Here is a 24,501-nt window from a genome sequence, read left to right on the forward strand (position 1 = left end):
TCACTCATCCGGCGCTGCAATTTGCGAGTTTCTCCTCGCCTAATCAGGTTAACACATTATTCTCCACACTTGTACAAGAACAAATGCCAAAAATAAAAATTTCTTGATGGTAATGGTAAATTTTATTGAACTAGTATATTCTAACTTAATTGCCAGATCACCATGCAAGTCTTTTTTTTTTTTTTTTTTTTTGAGGGGATCACCATGCAAGTCTTAACAACAAGAATACCCTAGAAATTCCTTACAGGCATAGTATTATTAATAGTTAATACACTAAAACTCTGTTAGATAATTATGGAATTAAGTGCATGAAGATCATCCTACAGGACCTACACACAGCAGATTCAACCTCCTTGCATGCAAACTCAATTCTGGCAAAAACTCCTATATTTTATATCCAAGTGAAACAACATACTATAATAAGTTAATTAATATAATCTATGTATCTTTCTGATTTTCACTTTGTATCTCAACTGAGAATCTTCATATCAAATTAGACACATATGACCGCATTCAACTTTAGAATATAAACAAGTATATATTTCTGAAATTTCTTGATAAAATTTTTAAGTTTCCCAATGCTTTGTCTGTACGACCAAAGTATATTCTATTAAGCCATAGGACTTTACTAGGAACCCTAGCTTTGACTTGAGTCTCTTCATGTAGCTCTATAAAATCCCACTTTGAGCTTTTCATGCTTCTTCTCTCTTTTTTTTTTAGATCACCCAAAAAGAAAGAAACTTAAGCACAAAGAATATGAAAAAGATGGTTACTTTGAGGTTAACAAGCTTAATTTTAGCTGTTTTGCTTGTTTTGCATGCACTTAAACACTCCTTAGCTCAGGCTCATCAAGGTGGATTTTACATGTCTTTTCTTAATTGGTAGAAACAATCAATAATACTCTTATCTTTAAGTGAATTTCTTTGAGATTTCCCCAATAATTTGATCTTCTTCCACCTGTTTCATGTAGCTAATAAGGTAGCAAATGCCATATCAAGACAAAATCATGTATTTTCAAGAAAGGTACGTTTAATTTATATCTTTAATCATATATTAAGGTTTTGGCTACTTCAACATTTATGCAAATTTCAATCAAATTATATGTTTTTCATTTCTTTCTCACTTAAAATTTTTCCAAAGCGATTTCTTCATGACATTAAGAAATCAATAGTATCGCCTGATGTATCTTATACTTCCTCTATCCTAAAATAGTCCGAATCCTCTTCGTTTCCATTTGTCCCAAATTAGTTTCAACACTCACAAATGAAGTTCTTGTAGGAACTTGTTGATGGCAATAATTATCTTGCAAATACAAAGAAGACAACACCAATGGGAGGAAGAAAAATGATGGTTACTCATAAGGTTATTGAAGCTAAGGATGATCATAGGGTGACAAAAAATCCAACTTCAGTGTTCTCAGGTGCTCCTAAAGTTAATGATTCGAGTGGTTTTGAAGTAAAAGGAGATGTTGATATGCATTGTAAAGATAATGATCATACTACAAGTGGTTATAGCTCTGTGAAGTTGAATAATGAAGCTTTTAGTACTACTGATTATCACGGTCCACGCTCACACCCTTCTAAGCATCACTAAGTTTCATGAATCCTTTTGAGTTGTATAGTGGTTGATTCATCTAGGTATTGGATCAAAATTTTGTTGTATAATATATGGTCTTAAATCTCCTATTTAAACTTTGAAACTATCAACTTCCTCCTCCATTTCATATTACTCGCTACACTTCTCAATTCACGGACTCCTAAATCGGGATGCAGGAAATGATGAAACTATCAACTAATTCCTCCGTTCGGAAGTATATTGTTTTATTTAGGGATCTAGGTTTTAGCTAGCCTCTCACTATCAAAGTTGTTTCCAAAGAAATTAAAGAACTATGCATGTATATGAACCCTACTATGTGTATAAATTAATGAAGTTCCCTATTATATATCTTTATGCCTTGTAAGAATTTGTTTATTCCAATCATTGTTATATCATCTAATTGTTACAAAAAAACTAATAATTAAGACGTGTAGCTGTTAATTAACAGTCAATGATTTTTGGTTAGTTTTAATTAATTGATAGTATTGTCTATAAAAGTTGTTTTGGGATGCAGGAAATGATGAAACGAGAAATGCTTTGGAGACTCTTCTATGAGATCACATGATGAATCACACAATCAGGTAATTACAATCTTTATCAAGCAAATGCATTCTTTAGATAATAATCTGGTATTCTGGTATCATGACCATCTTTTTATTTCATTAATATCAAGTTTTAACATTGATTTAATTCAAGAAAATATCCAAAAGAAAGATATCCCAACAATGTTGGTCTTTTTCATAATAATTTTGAATTTTTCTGAAAAATCCCGACTAGTAGAGATATCTTCTCAAAACGATCCCAAGTGAATAAAAAATCATTTAAGTGATTGTGTTCTTATTTTTATTTTCATTACCCACCCTCCCTTTCAATTACTCTCTCTATGTGACCATCTATAATTTGATATGTCATCATTTAATCTTATAAGTACGTTATTTCGTGTTATTGGATCCTATTAAGAAGACACCTCTTTGTCCTCTTATAGTTGATTAGAATAGTATGAAAAACCAATAGGCAGTAGATGATTGAGATTATACTTAACGAGAGAAGACCTACATAGATAGGAATATTATAGTAGTATAATAATATACTTCCTCCGTTCCATAATAAGTGAAACACTTCTATCTTATATATGAGAGCTTTTTTAGAGAAGTGTTTCACTTATTAAGGAACGGAGGAAGTATATAATAGCACTAGTGATTTGTAATCTTAGCAATTCTAATTATTCTTAGATTATAATTGATGAGAAGACCTACATAGCTAGGAGTATTATTATTGGAGTATTATATAATAATATAATAACACTAGTAATTTGTAATCTTAGCCTCTTAGGGGTTCGTTATTATTTTTTGTTTTCAGTTTTCAGTTTTTTTTGAAAATTATAAAGCAAAAACAGGACATACATTCAAAATCATCATGTTTTTAATAAATTTGACTATTTTTTTTTCATTATAGGACATATATCATATAACTTTGAAAATCAAAAAACTAAAAAACAGAAAACCACACTAATATTCAAATTATTCTTTTGCAACATTTTTAGGTGGAGGATAAAGTGTTTGGCAACTCAAAGCCAACATCAAACAATTCCAAAAAGGCAACAATCACTCAAGATTATAAGTCAAGAACTAGAAAAGATGATGAATCAAAGAGATATTTTAAGGCAGCAAAAGAGATGATGAAGTTGATGCATAGAGATTATGGAAGATGGCAAAAACCTAAAAGAAGGCCACCCATCAACAACCATAATCCCAAACACTAAGACAACCAACCTCTCATTCTCAAGTTAACCCCAGTTAGGTTTTTAGGCTCACAATTTTGTACCACCTTATAGTAAGTGAACCCTCAATTCTCACTGGGTATATAGTCCTATCTTTGGCTTATTTTTATTTGGCCTACCTCAACTTTCTAGTTTGGGTTTTTAGATTAATGTTTTAGTCTATAAAAGAGGAAAATAGCACAAGTCAGCCTTAGATGACACATAGTAGCACAGTTTTTGATAGATTTCTGTATAATATAGTATATTAGTATGGTTTAAGCCTTTACATATGTTATAATCTTTGTATCAAGTTTAGTTGAATAAATAATACTAGTATTTATTTCAGTTAGATGGTACAGTATTTATTTATTTATTGGCCCCACTGGAGACCCGTTGGTAAGAAGGAGGAGCGGAGGATCCTAATGAACCAGCACCTCGCTCAGGTCAGCCAGCCCAACTACATAGGTCAACGCTTGAGAGTAGAGGGATATAAGGGAAAGTAGGTAGTGGGGTTCGAACTTGTGACTAGGTCACAAGGTGAGTTCCCCACTGCCTCCACCAAACAAACTTGGTTAGTTAGGTGGTACAATATGTCACATTCTATTATAAGACATTTTTTTTTTTGTAGAGTTGAGTTGAAACACCATATTTAATTTATCCTTTTTCACTATGCTCTACGATGATTTCTTGCATGTAGTACTGTTTGAGCTTTATCTATTGAGAAAGGCCAAGATCTATATTTGTTTAGTGTTACAAGCTGAAAAATCTAATTAATGTGTACAGTACAGTCTATTGTCTTCACCCTTCATTGTTTAATTTGGAATGCTAAAATTGGATCTACATGCAGATTAGTGTACACTAATTAGTAAGAGCTTCTTAGAGTACAGGGAATATTTCCTATATATTGAGCAATGGTTGGTTTTGGGCCACGGCCCACAATGACGATTTCAGTACTAGATGACCGAGCCCATCTACAGTGGGCTTCATGCATCCGAAGAAGCTCCTTTCAATAAGATCATAGTATTCACTATCATCATTTTTGTTTCACATAAAGGCAATGATGCAAATAATAATCTTAACCTAGATTTCTAATATCATTAGCTAGTTAAGGTAGATGGTTTAATACCTTTCAAAAAAAAAGAAAAGGTAGATGGTTTAATAATTTGAAAATTTTGGAAGTTGCAATTCATTTATTGATTATCATATATTCATGTTCCTATAATTACTATGCTATACGATATATCATCTTAACTGCAAAATGGCCTTAGTATCGTCAATCTTTTCACGCCGTAGTATAAAACCCGAAAACCCAGGTAGGTCTCGGCCTGCATTACATAGGTGGTTCCGAGCCTACCCCATCCAACCCCAAGGCCATCAACCTTTTGGCTCAAGTTATAGAAGTCATTCCAGACTTCGATATTTTCGTATAGGATGATAATATCAAACAGTAACCGATGAAATCTTCAGTACAAGAAAATTTGCTAATCATTTTTGTTTTCGGAATTTTTATAGTATAGATGATGTGCTCGGGATTCATATATGACATAATATACTTCACAAGCATTGCTCGGAATTGAGGGTTAGAATTGATGTATGTAAACTATAGGAATGTCTATAAAGTAAGAAAGCAAGAAGAAAGGGTGCAAGAACCACAACATCACTGGAAATAGGCCCCCAACAACGCACAACACAAGGAAGACAAGGACTTCTATGACCTTCTAATAGACAGCATAACCCTCTCAATAACCCCCCGTATCAATCTATTTAAGACGTTAGATGTTGGAACAATGCAACATCACTGGCTGTCGCATATCTTCATATGTTAAACTTATTCACAAAATAATTTGACACTTAATAAAATATTTGTAGTGAGGTTTAAAGATAGAATACAGACCCTATCATTCACTTTTATATCAATAGAGACCATGAGACATAATGTACTTCTCAGCTATGTAGTACAGGTACTTCTTTTAGGTCACACACTCGTATCTGTGCCCGATATGTATCCTCTATGGTTACACGTACCCATTCCTAAAATTTCAAAATCTTGTCGTTTTCCGTCCCCATACCCGAATCCGAACTCGTTCCCGTGTCCGTCTATGTGCAACCTAGCTTCTCAGTGGGGGGAAACTGGGATTACTTTCATCTTTTCTCTTGCTTTCATTTGCAAAAAGAAAGCTCCAGTCTCTTGTTATGAGTGTCGTAACAAATATAGATAGATGGATATCACATGAAAATTTTCGAGTATATGGGGCATCAATGAACTACATGACATCAACAAATTAATTCTGCTTAGATGGTCAAATTTGCACATGAGCATCAGAAAAGCACTTCAAACCTTTTTGAACACTACATCGGAACTGCATCAGATTTTCTGCCCTCCCCAGATATGCAATTGTTCCAACAGGCCGTTCGCAGATTTCAGTTGAGCTACAGTCTTCGCGAGGAATAGTGCAACCTAAAGGATGGAAAAAAAGACAGGATGTCAAATTGACATTATTGAATAGTGATTGATTACTCCAAGCCACAAGCATGTCAAGATCTTCGACACTAAGCCCGTACATGATACACATGCACCAGCACAAAATTCTTTACTCGTCTATTTTAAAACAGAATAGCAGAAGATTGATAAACTACTAGTATACTAATCATTTTGTTTATGGCTAAACATGAAATACGAGAGACATGGTAAAATTCTAAAGTACAGCGGACAGCAGAACGACTGCTGAAAATAAGCAAAAATTTAGGCTTAAAGAGAAAGCATGGGAGCTTCAGACCATCTAAGCCAGAAAAAAAGACCATTCTGATCGACAAAATTATAGTTTCAAAAAAACAAGAAGCAGGTCCATAGGCACCACTAAATTCCAGTACAGAGATGATCCTGCATAAGAAAGCGGAAAGCCAGTTTAATATTCAACAAGAAAGGCCAGAAAACAGAAGAAAGATTTTCATGGATGTGAAACAAAAACTTCAAAAAGAAATCAGCTTGCTTGCCTGTGAGGGGAGAACGAGATAGGAAGCTTATATGATTGAATTAGTTTCAGCTTGATTAGCGCGGGCGATATTGGAATTAACAGCTGCACCTCTTATAGCATCACTCGCAGGAAGCAATGGCTGTAATAGATCCTTAAGCTCGTAGTCTTGAATCCATGAGAGACCCAGTCACCTGATAGCCATCCTTTTTCTTACCACAGTCGCAGTGATACAATATACGCAAACTTCACCAGATGAGCATGCAAGAGGTCCTAATGAGAGAATGATGGGTGCACATTCCTCGTCATACTTTATATAATCGAGGAAAATTAATAAATGAGCCAACATATTAAAGAGTACAAAAACAATAACTATAAACAGAAAATCTATATCTACTATTCTAATTATTATGATCAATCAACTGGAAATATAAGTAATAAGCAATTTTTGTTATGCTATTGGAGTTGAAATCCGAAGTAAATCACCTCCTATGTAAAATCGACACTGCACTTAACATATTCTAACAAAGTACAGAAAATGAATCGACGAACAAACTTCATGCCCAGAGGAAGGACCCACTGTTTCACACCTGCTCATCTCCTTCATCTTTCTGGTTTGTGGTTGCTATCTGATTCTGCTACGATATGCCAGATTTATCTACCGAAAACCAGATATGTTACCGACTTATTCCCTATATCTATTCCACTTCGAAGTCCTTCTTACAACTCTTGAACCGCATGCAACTACCACCTAGATCACCCCTCTGCAGCTGCTCTTTTTCATGCAATAAGGACTAATGTTTTGGGGATGTATTTTACTTTTTATTCTGTCAAGAAGCTTTAATGCATATTCAATTTCCCCCTTGTAACAACAGGATACAGAACTGCGGGACAAAGTAATCTAAAGAAGATGATACTCATCTCATTTTGCGGCATGAGTATCTTATATTTCCATATTCTCTGCCTAATTATGCAGAGAGATTAATTTATCTTTGGATTCTAAAAAAAATATTTGTTAGGCCCACAGGGAAAAATCAGAACCAGAAAAAATATAGACATTATATATCTGCTTCCTGGTAAGCATTCAGATCATTCTACTACAGTAAAAAATTATAATCTGCTCCATCGCAAGTATCCAGATTATTGAACTCCAATAAAAAGATAAAACATGGAGAAACGCAAGCAACTCAAGACATCCATGATAAGTGAAATACTGCCTCCTAATAAGAAACAATAAAAATCTGCATACATTGGACTCAAAATGGAAATAGGGTAAACAAACATAATTGTTAACCTAAAGAAAGTTATGAAAGCTGCACACAGTACCTTCACTCACAAACATTTGTTATTCTAAACAACGTCAAACAAAATTGCATAAGATTAAAAGGATACCTCAAAAAATAGAAAAGAACCTCAAACAAAATTGCATAAGATTAAAAGGATACCTCAAAAAATAGAAAAGAACCTCAAACAAAATTGCATAATATTATAAGGACACCTAAAAAAATAGAAAAGAAAAACACATGCACAGATGATGACGAACGATACCTGGCAATCAAGTGGCTATTTCACTCGGTGAGTATGCAATTGAACTCAATTTTCTGAGATAGCAACTATGCTAGAGAACCCCATTTAGCTGATGGGTTACAAATTTCGGAACTAGTATTGAGATAATAAATAAACTATAGTAGCATGTAACTATGACGGGTGACTTTTTTTCTTCCATTGGAGGAGGATATCAGGGATGACAAATCCCTAACAGTATTAACCGCTAGAATGAACAGTATTGCACATGCCAGGATTTCTGACACACCAGAGGGGTTGAATGGGCTCTGCCCTTACTCCTCTGCCCACCATCCTATACCTCCACTCATTCAACCTATCTGTGGCCTCTGCATACCTCTTCTTGCCGGTGTCATCCCGGTTTCCAGACCAGAGAGCCTCAGCTAATGCAGAAGCTCGAGGCCACAACCTCGAATCAAGGACAGTTGGGTCAGCTTGCTCGGACCAAAGTGCTACCTCCCCACCCAAAACCAAGCTCTTCTCCTCTTGAGTGAGGCCATAGGTAATGTCGTAGTTGTAGATGAGCTGCCACGTCTTGAAAGGGGCACACCATGATCCGCCATTCCCCTGATCAGTCCCAGGAGGCTGATCATATTGGCTGTCATTCCCCACGAAGCTGCCATGGCCACAATCCAGGTAATAGTAGTCAGAGGAGGAAACAATAGCCCTATAGCCAGAGGAAACTATGCGTTTTGTGTTTCCGGGACCACCATTCCAAGTCTGTAATATGGTGTGGTCACGGGGAAGAATAGAAGGGTCCACCCTCACGCTGGCATCTAGGAGAACATCTTCCCAGTAAATAGAGGTCTTGTTGTGAGAGATGACATAAGGGAGGGTAGAGTTGACAAATATTTGGAGGAGGTCGGAAAGTCCATTCCTACTCTGATTGCGAGTGCTGCTGGTGTTGGATAGGAATGCTTGGATGGTGGGGTCCGTAGTCCAGCATCCGGGGGTGACCTCATCTCCGCCACTGTGATAAAAAGGGTCAGGGAAAAGAGAGACCACGTCCCTGATCATCTTTTTCATGACTTCATAGGTCTTAGGGTGGAGTGGATTAAGCTGACCACTTCCAGGTTCGGATGCAAGCCTATCTGCCCACTCTGACCCTGCTGGCCACCAGAACATGCCTGCACATGTCACTATCTCTGGGTGAGCCCCAGCCCATGACCCTGTATGTGCTGCATCACCACAAATTCACCATTTATGAACACAAATATGATTATTTGAAACATTGATTTTTTTAAAGAATCAATAATAGTAGAGGTTTCTCTATCAGAAAAAAATTATACCTGGAGAATCGATCTCCGGAATGACCCTGACGCCGTGATCCAAACCAAATTGGACAATCCTGGTGACATCGGCAGGAGTGTACAGCATAAAGGGACCATAAGATCCTTTAATGGCAAGTTCAGGGTCAGACGGCAAAAGCAGAGGAAAGGAATGGGAATCGGTAATGTGCCAGTGGAAGACATTGAGCTTGTTCCAACTCATTGCTGAAATGGTTCTGAGAATGTCCTCCACCCCGTAGTAATTCCGGGAGGTATCCAACATCAAGCCGCGGTGCCCAAAAATAGGGGAATCCCAGATGTCCAAACCCACTGGTATCAAAAGTTTGGGCTGTCTATGTCTGTGACTATGACTCTGACTATCACTCTGAAACTGATGAGCACCACCACCTCCTTCCACCCACACCAACTGAGAGAATGTCTCAAGACCCCTCATGGCCCCCCATGGCGTCTTAGAAGACAGAACAGCGGGGCCTGTGCCAGCAGTAGGTATGGTTAGGTTGTAGGACTCGTCAACCCCATGCTGCAGGGTAGCTGTGAGGTTATCCACTTTGATTTTCAGGACTGCTAAAGTGAGGGAGGCTGATACCGCTACGTTTGGGTTTACTAACGGCATGTGGTGCTCTGATCGGACTAGCTCCAGGTATCGGTCAGTGGCAGCCGCCAAGTGGCGGTGGTATTTGGGACCTTTGATGGTGAAATCAGCTGAAAGGAAGGCGACCTTTGGTTGCGCCCACTGCAACTTCGTAGGCTTCGGCCATACATTCACTACTTCTGAATGGGACCGAAAACGGGAGTGGGATCCTGGCAATTCTATTGCTACTGCCCCAAGAAAGCAATAACAGCAACAGCATAAAAGATAGAGAATCGTGAAAAATATGAGAGGCATTGAAAGTAAAACAATGAAACTAATACAAACTATATCTTTTAGTCTTTTACTGCAAACCTAAATCTGAGGTATTACCAAGAAAAAATACTGTAAGTGGTTAGGTTCACAAAAACCCCAGAACACAACTCTATATGATATATACCACAACTATTACAAATGACTACTCCAATGCGCTTTTGGTCGTTGAACTCTGACGAACGAGCATTGACGATTATGACAAGTATCTTGCTTCATAATCAAACTTGGATGTTCAAAAAAATGATTGTCGTAGGCCTACAAAAGGTTTTAATGGACGAATACTTGCGTCAGTTTGCTGAGTAACTGCACTACTTTTACCAGATCTAATAAACACAAATAACACATTCCCATGCATGAGTCACCATTCAAGCATCCCATAATTAATCATGTGACAAGTTTCCAAGAAAACGGAATGCTTATAGGCCGGAACTAATCCTTTATTGAGAGTATTGGACAAAATGAAGCCCACATAAGCAATAATAGAATGTTGTTAGCGGATATTTTAGTTATATTAGGTTATCTGTTACTAGCCATATCAATATAGATATGATGTAATAAAAAGACTCATCTAAAACATTAGCTCGCACTACTAAGAATGACTTTAACACAATGTTGGAATAAAAAACTTTTCACTCAAGCATGAGCTCAATCTCACAAGCAACAATGGCGCTCTCACAACTCACTTTCTCAATTTTATACTTCTAACATCCTTCAACCACCTACTTCACCAAAAACAACCTATTAGAATCCCACCAGTCCACACGCCGATGAGTTCACTACACTTACGACCCATTTGGTAGTCTTTAATAAATGGTTGTAATATGAATGAAATTTAAGCGTAATGTTACAAGGGAAGCACCCTTAAAATCTCCATGGGAAGGCAATTTCAACCTCCAAGTTTGAGTTTTTTCTCCATGGGTAAGCAATCTTACTCTTAAACTTGTGTTTTTTTTCTCCAAAGAGGAAACAATTTCCATCAATTATTGGATGGAAATTAACATTACCATAGGAATGAACAATGATTTTCTTCACAAATTTTCATAGAAATTTATTCCCTTTACCAGCATTTATAACCAACTATTAGAGGGCCGATAGGGTTAGTGTTTACCACCTTCGGGGATTCGTTCCTGTGATTGGTACACTTCTCATCCACTTCCACACTATGGATAACATGACCACAAATAACTCGATTCGCAAACATCAGTCCCAACATCGATATACATATAACATTTGGTGGTTACAGATCAACAGCTCAACACAAAATCATAATTCTAGTTACATAACTAAACACCTAACCTTGTCAAAAATCATAATATCAATCTCAAAACATATATAATCACATCAGGATCAAACACTTGAGGATTAAAACAGTGAAACAACTTCAAACGATGAAACTGTAATTAGTTAACTCAATCAAATTTCAATGCCAATTTATATTCCTAAAATTCACTACAAAAATCAGCAATCAAATTATAAATTAATAACTCAACACAATATGCAAAAACAACAAAATTAACAAACGATAAACAAATCATTTATTCTACTCCATATTTCATAAAGTTCGTAATTGAACCAAATTACACATCGATTAAGATAAAAAAAACATAACGCATCAAAATGTTGAAAACTTCCAGAAAAAAGATTAAGATATTACCAGAAGCAATTAGAGTTTTGCAATAGGCAAAATTGTGGAGTTGTGAGAGCAGAAAATGTAATTTAAATTGAGAGAGTGAAAGAGTAAATTTTTTTTTTTTTTGGTTTTTTCAGTATAAAGGGATGAGTGAGTGAGAACTGAGAAGTGAGAATTACGGCTGAGAAAAAGCCAAATGAGAGGCTTCCGTTTGTACGGTCAAAGGTGGGGTCAGTCCACTAGAAATCATAAATGAGGAGAGAGAGAAAGGGGATTCCGTTGTCTCGACTCTCGTCCAATACTTCATCCCACATGTTTTTTTTTTCGATTTTTTCATCAGGTATTTTACGGGGTTTTTCAAAATTCATAAGATATTCTTAGTTTTTAAAAAAATGCACCAAGTATTCTTATCATTTTAATAAAATACATCAAATGTTCTTAATGACTAACGGCGTCATTATTTTACTAGTTATTAGGGTTAATTAAATCCTCTAACCCTAATCATAACTTTAACACCTAACCCTCTAACACCTCACCCCCACCCTAAACCCTAACTCTAACTTCCCAAGTTCCCAACCACCACATCCCCCTCTACCCTCATCCACCCCGCAGCTGCCCTCCCCACCCGCCTTCCCACCACCCACGTACCTGTAGTTCCCCCCTCCCACACCCACCCGCGGCTCCCCCCACCCGCTGCAAATCCCACATCCCCGTTGCAGAATTTTGGCTGGGGTACCCTGCTTTTGGTCGATTTTGGCTGGTGTTTTGTAGCCCATTTCGCGAAATCTGCATCCCAACGTGAATTCGATGTGGATGGGGATTCGACAGGGGGTGGGAGAGGGTGGGGGAATTTGAAGAGGTGGGGGAGCTACGAGAGGGGGGAGCTGCGGCTACAGGGGTGGTGGGAGGGTGGAGTGAGGGGAGCTCGACTGCGGGTGGTGGGACGACGGCCGCGGGCTGGGGGTGGTAATGGGGCTGTAGGCTGGGGAGGTGGTGGTGGTTGTTAGGGAGTTAGAGTCAGGGTTAGGGTTAGGGCTAGGATTTAATTAGGGTCTAAAACAAAAAAAAAATTTAATGACTAACCGCTAATTGCCTTAGTCATTAAGGCATTCCGTTGTAATTTCTCGAAAGTTGGAGGTATATGGTGAATTTTGAAAAAAATTGGGGTATTTGGTGAATAAAAAAATTTGTCAGTAGTATTTGGTGAAAAAATCGTTTTAAAAATATAAATGTTTATGGCGTCAAATTTATACACGTAAAAGTGACCTATTTATAAGATAGTTTGTCAAAAAAAAAACATATTATTGTGAGATACTTTATGACAAACTTTCCTTATTTTGTATTACCTCGGATCCCGTTCTATATTCATGCAACAGTTGTTGTAACTTGTAATTATAAGTTATCCAATGAAATTGTCCATTACTGTTTTCAATTAGTAGTATTATGAAGCTAATAATATTTGATATTTAAAAACTATAAATTAACATATATTCTTAGATGTAATAATTACACCACAAATTATGGTATGATTACCCTGGAACTGTCTTAGACTAACCCATCTCACACCATTTGAAAATAAAAATAAATACAAAGAAACACATTTCTCTCTGTTCTATATTTCTTCCATTTTCTCTGCAATTTTACAGGATACTCAAGTACGAAACACAACAATTCGTTTCTCAAGACTCAAACGGTATGCAAAACGCAATCTAAGCTCATCATCAACATTAAACTACTGCTTTCGAACTCCGAATTTGTGCTATAAAATTAGAATTTGTTTTCATCGAGTTGGAAAGTTCATCCAATTGCACAATATTAGCATGTTGAATTTGAATTTTGGGTACTTACGTCAATTTCAGTTCGGTATCAATCAAGTTATCTAGTTTTGAATGCAATTTGATCTAGGTCGACCATACAAGTCAAAAATTATTTTGTTTAATTTGAATCATAGTCTATGCTAGAAGAACAAGCACATAATGGTTCAACATTATATTAGGCACATAAAAATTGATTAATATTCTCATTTTTTTTTTTGGATACTATAGAAGAAGAGTTTCATGATTGTGTGTGCTTGTACAGTTGCACACTATTACTCTAGTAACAAGGCCTTAGCGATGTAAAAGACTAGAAAATTTAAATGATACGAAAAAAAATGAAAAGGTATAATGATAAAGTTGAAATTTAGCATAATTTAATTATTGAGTAACACAAATAATAGTATGGAAAAATGAGTAGAAGATTTTGTCTCTAATTTAAACGCGAGCCAAAAATAGAATTGCCACATTAATATAAGGACAAAACTCTACATACATTATTCAACCGAACACCATTTATAATGCCACAATAAGGATTTATTAAAATGCAAGATAAAGGAAAGGATAGCATAAGAAAACTTTAGTAGCAAACTAGCAACAACATAGGAATTTTTAATTACAAATACAAGTCCTTTTATTTATCCCTTAATAGTTGCATGTATGATCCAAGCTGATTAATTATGCTGCACTACGCAAAACGGCTGAATTAGTTGGCAGTTGAACAAGTTGTTTGATATTGTAAGGAACACAAACATCAGCGCCATTAAAGCATGGATTAGCCAAGATTTGGAAGCTAGCTTCCGTTGGATGAGCACCATCAAAGAATAAGTATTCATCTGGATGGTCACATGGATATTGCGATGGTAGGAGTGGGAAGCATGGAATATTATTTGCAACACCACCAGTTAAAGTTGTGCAACATGAACTGTGAACGTTGGTCAGACCTGCATGTATATAAACAATGCATGTTAAATAATTTCAAAATAAACGAGAGCTTTCATTATACATACACCAATACATTGGCTGGTAAGGCATCCATAGCATGCTAAGTAAATAGCTTAGCATAATGCTGGGGGTAAGGATTGAACCCCTGATCTCAGGGGCCAAGGGGAGTGCCCCACCCACTTGAGCTAACTCATATCCTTATACATACAGGTCTATGGTGCAAATGATAACACTAAACAATTGGAGAATCATGCATGTGGCCGAAGCCCAATGGTTGGAGCTCTCACCTCCCAACCTCATGGTCGGGAGTTCGATTCTCATCAACCCCATATTTGAAGTGTTTGTGTGAATTTATGCTTCTGGGTATAAATTCTCAGTTTCTAGTCTCTGGAAATTTTCTTATATGTTGGGATCCCCTTCTTACCTCCTAACTTGTGAGGACCGAGCCTGCTTGGGCCAGTAATTTACCAAATATAAAAATAAAATAAATAATCCAAAACGATTTGGTAACGAGCAGAGGAGGTAGATTAAAGGCGGCTAAAATTGACTTACCATACTTAGCAGGATTTCTGAATGCATCATTGCTTATATCATAAACCTTGCCACGAGTGAAGTATGTGTCTTTGTACGTGGTACTCATATTTTGTATCAGGGGACCAAGTAAATCGTTGAACATTTTTCCGTAGGAATTAAAATCATCGTTACACCATGTCTCATTATGCCCACCATTCTTACGGTAAACTGGAATACATCCAAGTGGACCCATGTCCAACACTAGTAATTTTCTGGCTCCCAATTCATGTAGCCTCTGAGAAATGTATAGAGCACAGCAATGTCAAATTAATATTCAATAATTTTGTCAATGCTGATATATAGACGAATAATTTTTTCAATGACGACATGAGATCAAGTAAAATTGAGATGGGTCCACGTAAGATTAGGAAAAGTTGACCCAACTCGATAATTTAATCTTAAACTAATATGAAAATTTCAAATTTGGATTGAGATTTTCGACCTAAAATAAAAAATGAGTCGATCCAATCCGATCTGGAAATATAGTGGGCTAGGTTTGAGTTGACTTTTTGAACCTGAAAATAACCCGAATAACCTGATTTAGAAGTCGGATTATTTTCAGATCGGGTTAACCTAAAATTAACCCAGACTAGTAAAACTTATACAACTTATCTTTTGTTATTCTTATTTGTATTGGGCCAAACCCAATTCTAGGATTACCTAAATTTCATTTCCGGTCAATAATTCACACTTTCATAACTTAGCGTGTGTAGTTCAATTTCATTTCAGGTCATTTTGGGTTGGTTTGGGGTCAATCCGAAATCGATAAGGTTGGGTTCGGGTTATGATTTTCGACCTGAAATTAGAATCAGGTTGGGTTTGGATTAGGGTAGAGGTGATCAAACATGGCCCGGCCCGCTGGCCCGGCCCGGTCATTTTGTTTTTTGTTTTTGGGCGGGCTTTGGGCAAGCTAAAAACGACTTTTTAGTCTATTTTTTGGCCCGCAAAAGCCCGCTAAGCCCGGCCCGAATTAGCGGGCTTTGGACACAAAAATTCGGCCCGAATTTAGGCCCGGCCCGGCCAATGGGCAAATTTTTTTGGCCGCGGCCCGGCCCGGCCCATGATCACCTCTAGATTAGGGGTCAATGGCTTGAAATATAAATCAGGTCAACCTAAAATTAACCTAACCCGACCTGATTGCCATCCCTATGTCATTTAGTTTTAACACTATACAATATATTTCCTTCGATTTTTATTAGTTTACCAATTTTTATTTTTAAATTATTATTTATTAGTTTACCTACTTGTTTTTATTTTCTGTTTTTCAATAGTCCTACCAAAATTATATCATTATCTTTGCAATAAAGTTTTTCTCAGTTTATTTCTCTTGACCAACAATATTGAGAATCTTTATAATAGACCTGGGTGTACCATGCTCATGGTACACCCAAGGTTATTTTCAGCAAATGAGCAAAATCAGCAAAGAGCAAAATGAGCAAATGAGTAAAATGGGCAAATGAGTAAAATGGGCAAATGAGTAAAATGAGCAAATGAGCAAAATGAACAAGCATTTATACTCATTTAAGAAAATGAGCACACTTTTACCCAAACTCTGTCATTTGCTCATCATCATCTTCCTCAATTTCAGATGTGGAAATTTCTTTTTTTTTTCGCGAATTTTAGATCTCCATTGTTGTGCTTGGAAGATTTGGAAGGAGGAGAGAGAAGAATTGAAACAACAACAACAACAACTGAACAATTAAACAAATGAACAACAATGAACAAAATAACAAGAATAGAACAAACGAGCAACAATGGCATCGTCGGAATTGTGGCTGCTTCCTCGAGTTTTCTTCCATGGCTGACATCTCCATTTTTATGGGTTTTGTTTTTCTTTACTTTTTGCCGGCGGTGAGAGAGAGAGGAGTAGAAATGAGCAGCGGCAGCATCGCCGAGGAAAATGGCAGTGAAAGCACACGGAAGAGGAAAACGTGGGGAAGAGGAAGAGGAGAGATAGTAGGCGAAATTACGAACATGCCCCTGAAGTTGTAGTTTATTACAAAAATACCTGGGTGTACCATGCTCATGGTACACCCGGGTGTACAATGAGTGAACTCAACAATATTAACTTTCATATAATATATATTAAGCAAATTTTTCACTTCACTTCTATAACTCATATACCTAATTCTCCTCAAAACAGAAAACTTTACGTGCAAAAACGTAGGTAAACTAATAAAAACAAGACGGGGTATTAAGAATTCTTTAGGCGACTATTTGGATCGGAATCTATCACATATATTCCGACTCAACCCTATGGGAGAGACCTTTTTAGAATAAGAAGGGAAAAGAGAATCCACGCCCTCCAAATGAGATTGATCCCACAACCTTAAAGTCATAAGATGCGATTTTTTCCATTTAAAACTAAGTACTAAGTACGACTTGGTGGGTAAAACAATAACTTGAGATTTACCTTTAACTTATCTGATAATCTATCAATAAGAAGTTGTGCAAAATCTTGAGGATTGATAACTGGGCTTGGATCAAGAAAATAATTTAGGAGATAATCGTTGTTGCCGGACCATACGAAGAATATGGAGTTGGCCAAGTATCGAGCTAGTTTTGCTGGAGTTACGAACCATGGGCCTAACTCTTCATCAATTGTTTTCTCGAAGAGGCTAAGCTGTGCATCAAAATCCAAGCAGCCCTGCAAAAAATAAATTTAATTGCCACTTTTAGTTAATGGAGACGATTTTCATAGGAAATAATATATGATATAGATTGATGATTTTCTGAGTTACCCCTTAAGTTTTGACGTAATTTTTAAATTGCTCTTCACATTTGGGGAATTCCTCATATATACCTCTGAATTTTGATTTTGTGCTTAAAATACTATTACTGTATATTCACGGAACCCTAATACCGTTAGGGTTTTCCCTTTTCCTTCCCCTAATATTTTCTCTCCTCCTACCATCCTTCAATGTTGCTTCTAATAATGTGACCTTTTGGTAATTTACAATAATAATGCAACCTTTAGATTATTTCTAAATAATGCAACCTTTATACCGCATTCTCTTTGAGTAGGATAAAGTCAGATCAAATCTATAAAAAAGGTAAACTTGAACACTTGATGGTGAACAATTGGTGAAAAGTTGGCATATAAAGCTTGCTTATAACATATAAAAAGAAAAGAAATTACCAATTTTTTAAGTAAAATTTCACAGTATCCTACTCAAAGAAAATTTGGTATAAAAGTTGCATTATTCCAAAATAATCAAAATGTTGTATTATTATTTGCTAATGGTCAAAAGGTTGTATTATTAGAAGCAACTATTCCTTTAAAATATTACCACAAACGTTTGCTTCTTGTAGCTATTGTAATTTTGAAAGGATAAGAGAGAGAAAGACAGCTCAATAGTTAGAGCATCTCTCCTTAAGAGGTTTTGGGATCAATTCTCTCTTTGGTAAATTAGGATCTCTTTTATTCTCCTAACTCGTCAAGGTTTCTCGTTACTAGAAAAAAAATTGAAAGAAAAAAAAAACTATTCAAGAATATTACCAGATGGCTCCCAGTTTCTGGTAGTATACCACAGGCTGCGGATGCGTAGTTGTATCCTGTCCGGGACCTGACATCTCCACGATAAGCTGGAGGGTATGGCAATCCGAGATAGCCAGCTACATGTAGCACAATTTATATGTTTTTAATACGGTTAGCCCTCCTTTGCACAAAAATGAAAAAAATAGCTGAATCGTAAATTAATTTCCACAAATATTTTTTAATCATTTAGTACACATCGATTCCATAATTTTCTCAAAGGAAAAAGGTGCTAAATACATGCAGTATTTGTTGTCTGAATGCTATTCGATGCACTACTTGTTCCTTAATTAAAATCTTTAATTTAATTATATATAAAGCAATAAGAGAAAAGTTGGCGATATTGTTAAAGTATGCATTAAGATGAATCAAATAAGACCATATTTGACTATATTATTTAGTTATAGAATATGGGATAAAATTAGTAGATGAATAGTGGTCTGTGGTTATATATCGATACTAATATATTAAAAGGTGTTCCTAAACAAGAAACGGTCTCACACGGTACTTCCATTAGAGTGTTTAACTCCATGTAATCCGACCATGCACAATAAAAAAAAGGAAACGCATTGTATGAAATTCGCCTATGTGATCAGAAATATATATACTCTAAAGTCTTAACCACTAAATCAAGTGGTATTTGAGGTTATCATTTTAAAGTTTCAAAATAAATGTAAGATATAATTATCTGGACGTAGCCCGAACCTAAAAACTAGTGACTATAAGAGAAAATATTAAAATTATAGGAGTGCTATACCTATAAGATCTGGTAAAGTTCTGCCATTGGTGAACCTTCCAGTGCTGATTCCGCCGGGGAAGTTAATACCATAAGGTCGAAAATCGGCCTTAGCAGCATTAAGGTGGTTATTATTACCATTATCAGTTAATGAATCACCAAACACATATAAGGCAGGTGCAACATGTTGCGAGCTACATTCTTTAGAAAAAAATGGGGAGAAAATTAACAAGGAAAGAAATAATGGCAGCATTATATTTGATTTTTAGTGAGGAGTTGATGTCTACTTGATGAGTATATCAGCTTGAGCTTGTAAACTCATATATATAGCACAATGGGAGGTCAAGTTAAAGGTGATAAATTAGTCTAATCATGCAATAATAATGTACATAGATTATTATTATATTAATAAGCAGGTGTATTATTATTAATGTATATGAATTAAATATCTATAATGTACTAGCATGCATTACTAATAATATTATATGATATGTTCAAGGCCTCAAGCACGAGATTCTTTTGAAAAACTAATAAATTCAATGAATATCATTATATAAAAAATTCTGATCATGTAACGTGGTATTAATTTCATGTTGGTTTGACTTTTTGTTTGTTGTATTCTTGGCTGGCAGACTAGCTAGCTAGTAGAATTTTTTATTAAGTGATTGTTGTTGGAAAACTGTTTATAGATCTAGATATATAATATAGTATTTCAAGTATAAAAAGGTTAAAATTCTAAATAATATTGAGAAATTAATTTTTGAGTTTGCATTGTATGACAAAAATTAACTAATATCGCAAGTATACAGTGTATAATATCACATAATAGGTAAATACAACAAAATGGATCAAAAATTTCCTTCTGAAATGATAACTGGGTCTATCATGTTCCCCTTTCCTCCCTTGTTTTAGGCCCTCTGGGCTTTGCCAATTTTTGTGTTGCAGATTTTATTCTGAATTATGGAATTTGGAATAGGCAGCAGCTGGAGGAATGTCTCCCATATTGTATTGTTAAAGATGTTATCGGTGTTTTTCTCCATTCGCGTCAGCACGTCAAGATCATCTTTTTCTAGGGTTTGAATCCTGATGGTAAATATTCGATTAAATCCGGTGTTAAATTTATTCAAGAGCTGGACAAAGTTGTGCCTCCAAAAGTAGGTTTCAAGTGGATCTGGTCTTTAGATGTTCCTCCTAAAATAAAGTTCTTCCTTTGGAAAGTGTGTGTGGATGGTCTTTCCACCAAATGTCAACTTGAAAAATCGCATGTTTTCATGCCTAAGGATTGTTTGTTCTGTAATTTTCACTCTGAGGATGCTTTTCATTTATTGTTTTAGTGTCCTTTCTTTCAAGATGTTGCCTTTCAACTTTCCCAGTCGGAGACCTGGCCTGACAATCCTTGTTTGGATAGGCAAATGGGTATGGATAATATCTTTAATTTCTTGCATGATAATCTTTATTCCCCCCCACTTGATTTGTAAATTGGCTATCCTCTAGTGGCATGTTTGGTTTGTTCGTAACAATGTCACATACATTTAGAGGAGAGGGTTTCTTATGTTTTAAGTTGGCGCTCAATATTAAAAAAAATAATTGTCGTGAATTGTCCTATAGTGAGGAGACTCAGATTGTTTATGGTAATTTGTCACCAAATGGTCCCTATGTCTGTTGTTTTTTATGCTCCTAATGATGTTTGGGGTTAAGCCTCCCATCGGCTCGTTGGGGCCACCCTCCCTTTCCCCTACTCTTTCACGGTTGTTTCCAATACAATTCCTCATCACGTTCCCCTAATTAAATTTTGATGGCTCTAAATTACGAGAAGGTAGTGCTTCTTGCGGATTCATTATTAGAAATGATTTGGGGGGAATTGTTATTATGGGTGTCATGTCTATTAATCATAACAACTCTATTCTTCCGGCAAAAGCCTGGGGCATGAAGGAAGGAGTTCGTTATACTTTAGCTGCAGGTATTAAGAACCTTACCGTAGAAGGGGATAATTTGGTTTGTTTTTTATTCTCTCTGAAGGACATGGAAAATCTCTTGGGAGATTAATGCTATGGTGGAGGATGCATGCCCGGTCTGATTAGGTTTGTTGTGAGAATGTCACGTTTTCTCACTATTTCAGGGAGGCAAATCAAGCGGCGGACTTCCTGGCTCACAAAGGTCACTCATGTGGTTCTCCCCATTGTTGGTTTGAACTTTTTGACTTTTCCTTCCTTTCCATCATTCGAAAGGATAGATATTTTAGGTTTTGATCCTATATTAGGGACAAGCCTAGTTTTTCTCTCTTGTTTCAAACAAAAAAAAAAAAAGTAAATACACATTTTTTTTAAGGTAAGATAAAAGGAGCTCATTTGAGAGAGATAAGGGAATCAAATGAGTTACATGAGTTTTGATCCCTACACCTCAAAAATATGAGATAAGAAGCAATACCACTACTCCACCACTTCAAACTCATAATAAGTAAATACACGAGTCCACTCATGGTACACCCGGGTGTACCATGCTCATGGTACACCCATGGGCATTTTCGTAGTTAATTGCAAGTTAAGGGGCAAGCTGGTAATTTTGGGGTATTAATTGTTCTTTCTCCCTCTTCCTTCCAAAGCTTAGAAAAAAAAAATGGAGGAACCAACACAACCTTGCAGATCATTCATGGCAGATTCAACTCAAACATCTGAATCAGAGTTGCAAATTTTTTTTATTAAAAGCAATAACTTGTATTAACGATGATTCAGAAGCTAATTTCGCTCATTTTTGCAAATCAACAATGGCGGATTCAACTCATTTGTGCGAATCATTAATGGCGGAATCAATTCAAACATGCGAATCAACAACAGAATTGCAAATTTCTTCATTCAGTGAAATACTTACTATTGGCATGCAATCAGAAACTAATTCAGGTAAAAAAAAATTTATTCTTTTTGGAATTTACTTGTTATGTTTAGGAATTTGATAAATTAATTTTACAGTGATTCAAAATACTGTAAATGAACATGAAAAATTTTGCTCAAATGTTGAGTTGAATGACAATAGATGTCAGTTACTAGTTGCAAAATTCATTATCCAAAATTACTGTTTATTAGCACAAAATGAGCTAGTTCTTATTCTGTTTTTTGAAACTTGATAAATGAATATTACAATGATTCAAAATAATGTAAATGAGCAATAAGAGTTTTGCTCAATTGTTGCTTTGAATAAATATGTGTCAGTTACTTGTTACAAAATTGATTCTCCAAAATTACTGTTCATTAGCACAAAATGAACAAGTTTATATGTTTATTTGTCAAAATGTGCATTGTTATTTGATGATTTGATCATTATATTTTTAAAATGTTTGCTCATTATCTTAAAATGAGCATATTTTATTTTGCTCATATGTGCACAAAAATATTATTCTTTGCTCAGATATAACAACTAAAGAAATTAAATTAAAATGAACAAAGAGCTTGAAAATGAGCATCAAAAGGAGCTTGCAAGAAGCTGGAACCAAGCAAAAATGGCGGTTAAAAATTATCAGAGAGGAAAAATATGTTCATTATCTTAAAATGATCATATTTTATTTTGCTCATATGTGCACAAAAATATTATTCTTTGCTCAGATATAACAACTAAAGAAATTAAATTAAAATGAACAAAGAGCTTGAAAATGAGCATCAAAAGGAGCTTGCAAGAAGTTGGAACCAAGCAAAAATGGCGGTTAAAAATTATCAGAGAGGAAAAATGAAGAAGAAAGAAACATAGTGATAGAGGAGAGAGAAACGTAAAGAAAAAGAGGAGAGTGAAATCAGACAAATTATATATCCATTTGAAACATTATGACATGGACTGAAAAGTTTGGGTTGGGTGTACACCTTAAGCTGCAATAAATTACGAAAATGTCCCTGGGTGTACCATGAACATGGTACACACAGGTCTACTATAAAGATTCTCGTAAATACACATAGTTCTCTACATGCATGTAAGTATTAAGTTTAGTACTAAACAATTGATTATATAAATCACTTCAATGATACCACCGAAAATTAATACTCATAATAAAACTCAACTAACAACAAAATCATGACTATGATTATATATACTATAAACTATGAAATTGAAAAAAAAAGCAATTAAATTTTTTAAGGTAAGACTAAGATTCTTTACAATTCGCAGGTGTGGAGAGGGGAAAGGAATATGGAAATCCCATATTATAAAGGATAAGAATCAAACCCTTATCAAAAAGTTGAAAAAGGTTTTCCAAACAAGTATCTCAATGCACCATTGATTCTTGAGAAAGCAATCAAATTAATATTAGTAGTATTTAGTACAATACTGTTACTGTATAAGCTATCCAAAAACATGAAGACAATAAATTAGAGTCTAATCATGCAACACAAATATAGATAAATTAGAGTTGAATAATATAATGCAATTACTAACAATATTATATTACTTTGATTCCCTGTGTTTTTGCATTAAAAAAAAAAACTATATTACAAGTTGAAGGCATCCAGCACGAGCCAAATTTCTATCTTTATCTTAAGTTAAAAAAAGATATCCTTCTAAAGAATTTAATGTAACGAGGTACCGATTTCAAGTTGGGTTGACTTTTTTTGTTTTCTCCCCTTGGTTAGCATTTAATTAGCAACCTAGTGTAATTTGCCATTAAAAAATTCAACAACTTAAATTTTTTTCCTAAATAAGGAACTGAGCCACGTGACGCTATTACTTAAAACGTTTGCTTCATGTCATGTACTCCACATACTATGAAAAATAAAAAATACATGGTATGAGATTTAATCCCATCATGACTTCAAATTAGGATACTAATTAAAATTTTAATCATTAAATCAAGTTATATTGAGTGTTATGATTTCAAAGTAAAACATTAATAAATGAAAATTATAATTTATCGAGAAATAGCCTAAACCGCTAAAAACTAGTTATGTTTGATGAAGTGTAAACATATGTTGATCTTAAAGCTAATCAAGTCCAAATGAGTCTCAGATTAGTCCAGGTAAAAAGAACGTATACACCCTAACAAGTTTATATTGGAAAATTATCTAGTAGACTACTAGACTTCGATGATTACATGTTATTATATGTAAAAGTTTAGCCCCTAAACAATCTTTCTGCGTTTTTAAAATAAAATTTGACATTATTTATATACTTTTGTTTTTTGATAGTTTTTTAGAAAACATAATCACGT

General features: G+C 35.4%; 3 protein-coding genes across 5 annotated transcripts; 1 reads left to right on the forward strand and 2 right to left on the reverse strand.

Moving 5' to 3' along the window:
* The first annotated feature begins 572 nt into the window (after window positions 1-572).
* LOC104907155 (uncharacterized) lies at window positions 573-3,700 on the forward strand. 3 transcript variants are annotated; one of them, XR_007271617.2, is made up of 5 exons: window positions 573-853; window positions 971-1,023; window positions 1,279-1,637; window positions 2,111-2,177; window positions 3,140-3,700. XR_007271617.2 is itself a non-coding variant. In XM_048639431.2 (5 exons), the coding sequence occupies exons 1-4, from the start codon at window positions 757-759 to the stop codon at window positions 2,149-2,151; spliced, it is 474 nt and encodes a 157-aa protein (XP_048495388.2). In that variant the 5' UTR covers window positions 586-756; the 3' UTR covers window positions 2,152-2,177; window positions 3,140-3,700. The 3 variants fall into 3 exon arrangements, 2 of the variants coding, with proteins under 2 accessions (XP_048495388.2, XP_010694347.2); XM_048639431.2 differs by having other exon boundaries at window positions 586-853; window positions 1,279-1,561; XM_010696045.4 differs by having other exon boundaries at window positions 613-853; window positions 1,279-1,420.
* A 4,050-nt stretch (window positions 3,701-7,750) lies between these two features.
* Window positions 7,751-11,970, reverse strand: LOC104907144 (beta-hexosaminidase 2). Its single transcript, XM_010696033.4, has 3 exons — window positions 11,738-11,970; window positions 9,180-10,338; window positions 7,751-9,068 (listed from the first exon to the last, which is right to left on the reverse strand). The coding sequence occupies exons 2-3, from the start codon at window positions 10,063-10,065 to the stop codon at window positions 8,092-8,094; spliced, it is 1,863 nt and encodes a 620-aa protein (XP_010694335.1). The 5' UTR covers window positions 10,066-10,338; window positions 11,738-11,970; the 3' UTR covers window positions 7,751-8,091.
* Window positions 11,971-14,042: 2,072 nt separating this feature from the next.
* LOC104907136 (GDSL esterase/lipase 7) lies at window positions 14,043-19,626 on the reverse strand. Its single transcript, XM_010696026.3, has 5 exons — window positions 19,338-19,626; window positions 18,545-18,660; window positions 17,459-17,692; window positions 15,025-15,280; window positions 14,043-14,471 (listed from the first exon to the last, which is right to left on the reverse strand). The coding sequence occupies exons 1-5, from the start codon at window positions 19,567-19,569 to the stop codon at window positions 14,206-14,208; spliced, it is 1,104 nt and encodes a 367-aa protein (XP_010694328.1). The 5' UTR covers window positions 19,570-19,626; the 3' UTR covers window positions 14,043-14,205.
* Between the last annotated feature and the right edge of the window lie 4,875 nt (window positions 19,627-24,501).

Source organism: Beta vulgaris, chromosome 2 (genome assembly GCF_026745355.1).
Source record: "Beta vulgaris subsp. vulgaris cultivar EL10 chromosome 2, EL10.2, whole genome shotgun sequence".
NCBI classification, from domain to species: Eukaryota; Viridiplantae; Streptophyta; class Magnoliopsida; order Caryophyllales; family Amaranthaceae; genus Beta; species Beta vulgaris.

Coding starts and splice junctions, on each gene's coding strand:
- LOC104907155 (XM_048639431.2), top strand. CDS start 757: ATGAAAAAGATGGTTACTTTGAGGTTAACAAGCTTAATTTTAGCTGTT. Junction 1,024..1,278: donor ATCATGTATTTTCAAGAAAG/GTACGTTTAATT, acceptor AAGTTCTTGTAG/GAACTTGTTGATGGCAATAA. Junction 1,562..2,110: donor TAGTACTACTGATTATCACG/GTCCACGCTCAC, acceptor TTTGGGATGCAG/GAAATGATGAAACGAGAAAT.
- LOC104907144 (XM_010696033.4), bottom strand. CDS start 10,065: ATGCCTCTCATATTTTTCACGATTCTCTATCTTTTATGCTGTTGCTGT. Junction 9,069..9,179: donor TCCGGAGATCGATTCTCCAG/GTATAATTTTTT, acceptor GTGGTGATGCAG/CACATACAGGGTCATGGGCT.
- LOC104907136 (XM_010696026.3), bottom strand. CDS start 19,569: ATGCTGCCATTATTTCTTTCCTTGTTAATTTTCTCCCCATTTTTTTCT. Junction 18,661..19,337: donor AACTTTACCAGATCTTATAG/GTATAGCACTCC, acceptor TGCTACATGTAG/CTGGCTATCTCGGATTGCCA. Junction 15,281..17,458: donor GATTATCAGATAAGTTAAAG/GTAAATCTCAAG, acceptor TACATTTCTCAG/AGGCTACATGAATTGGGAGC.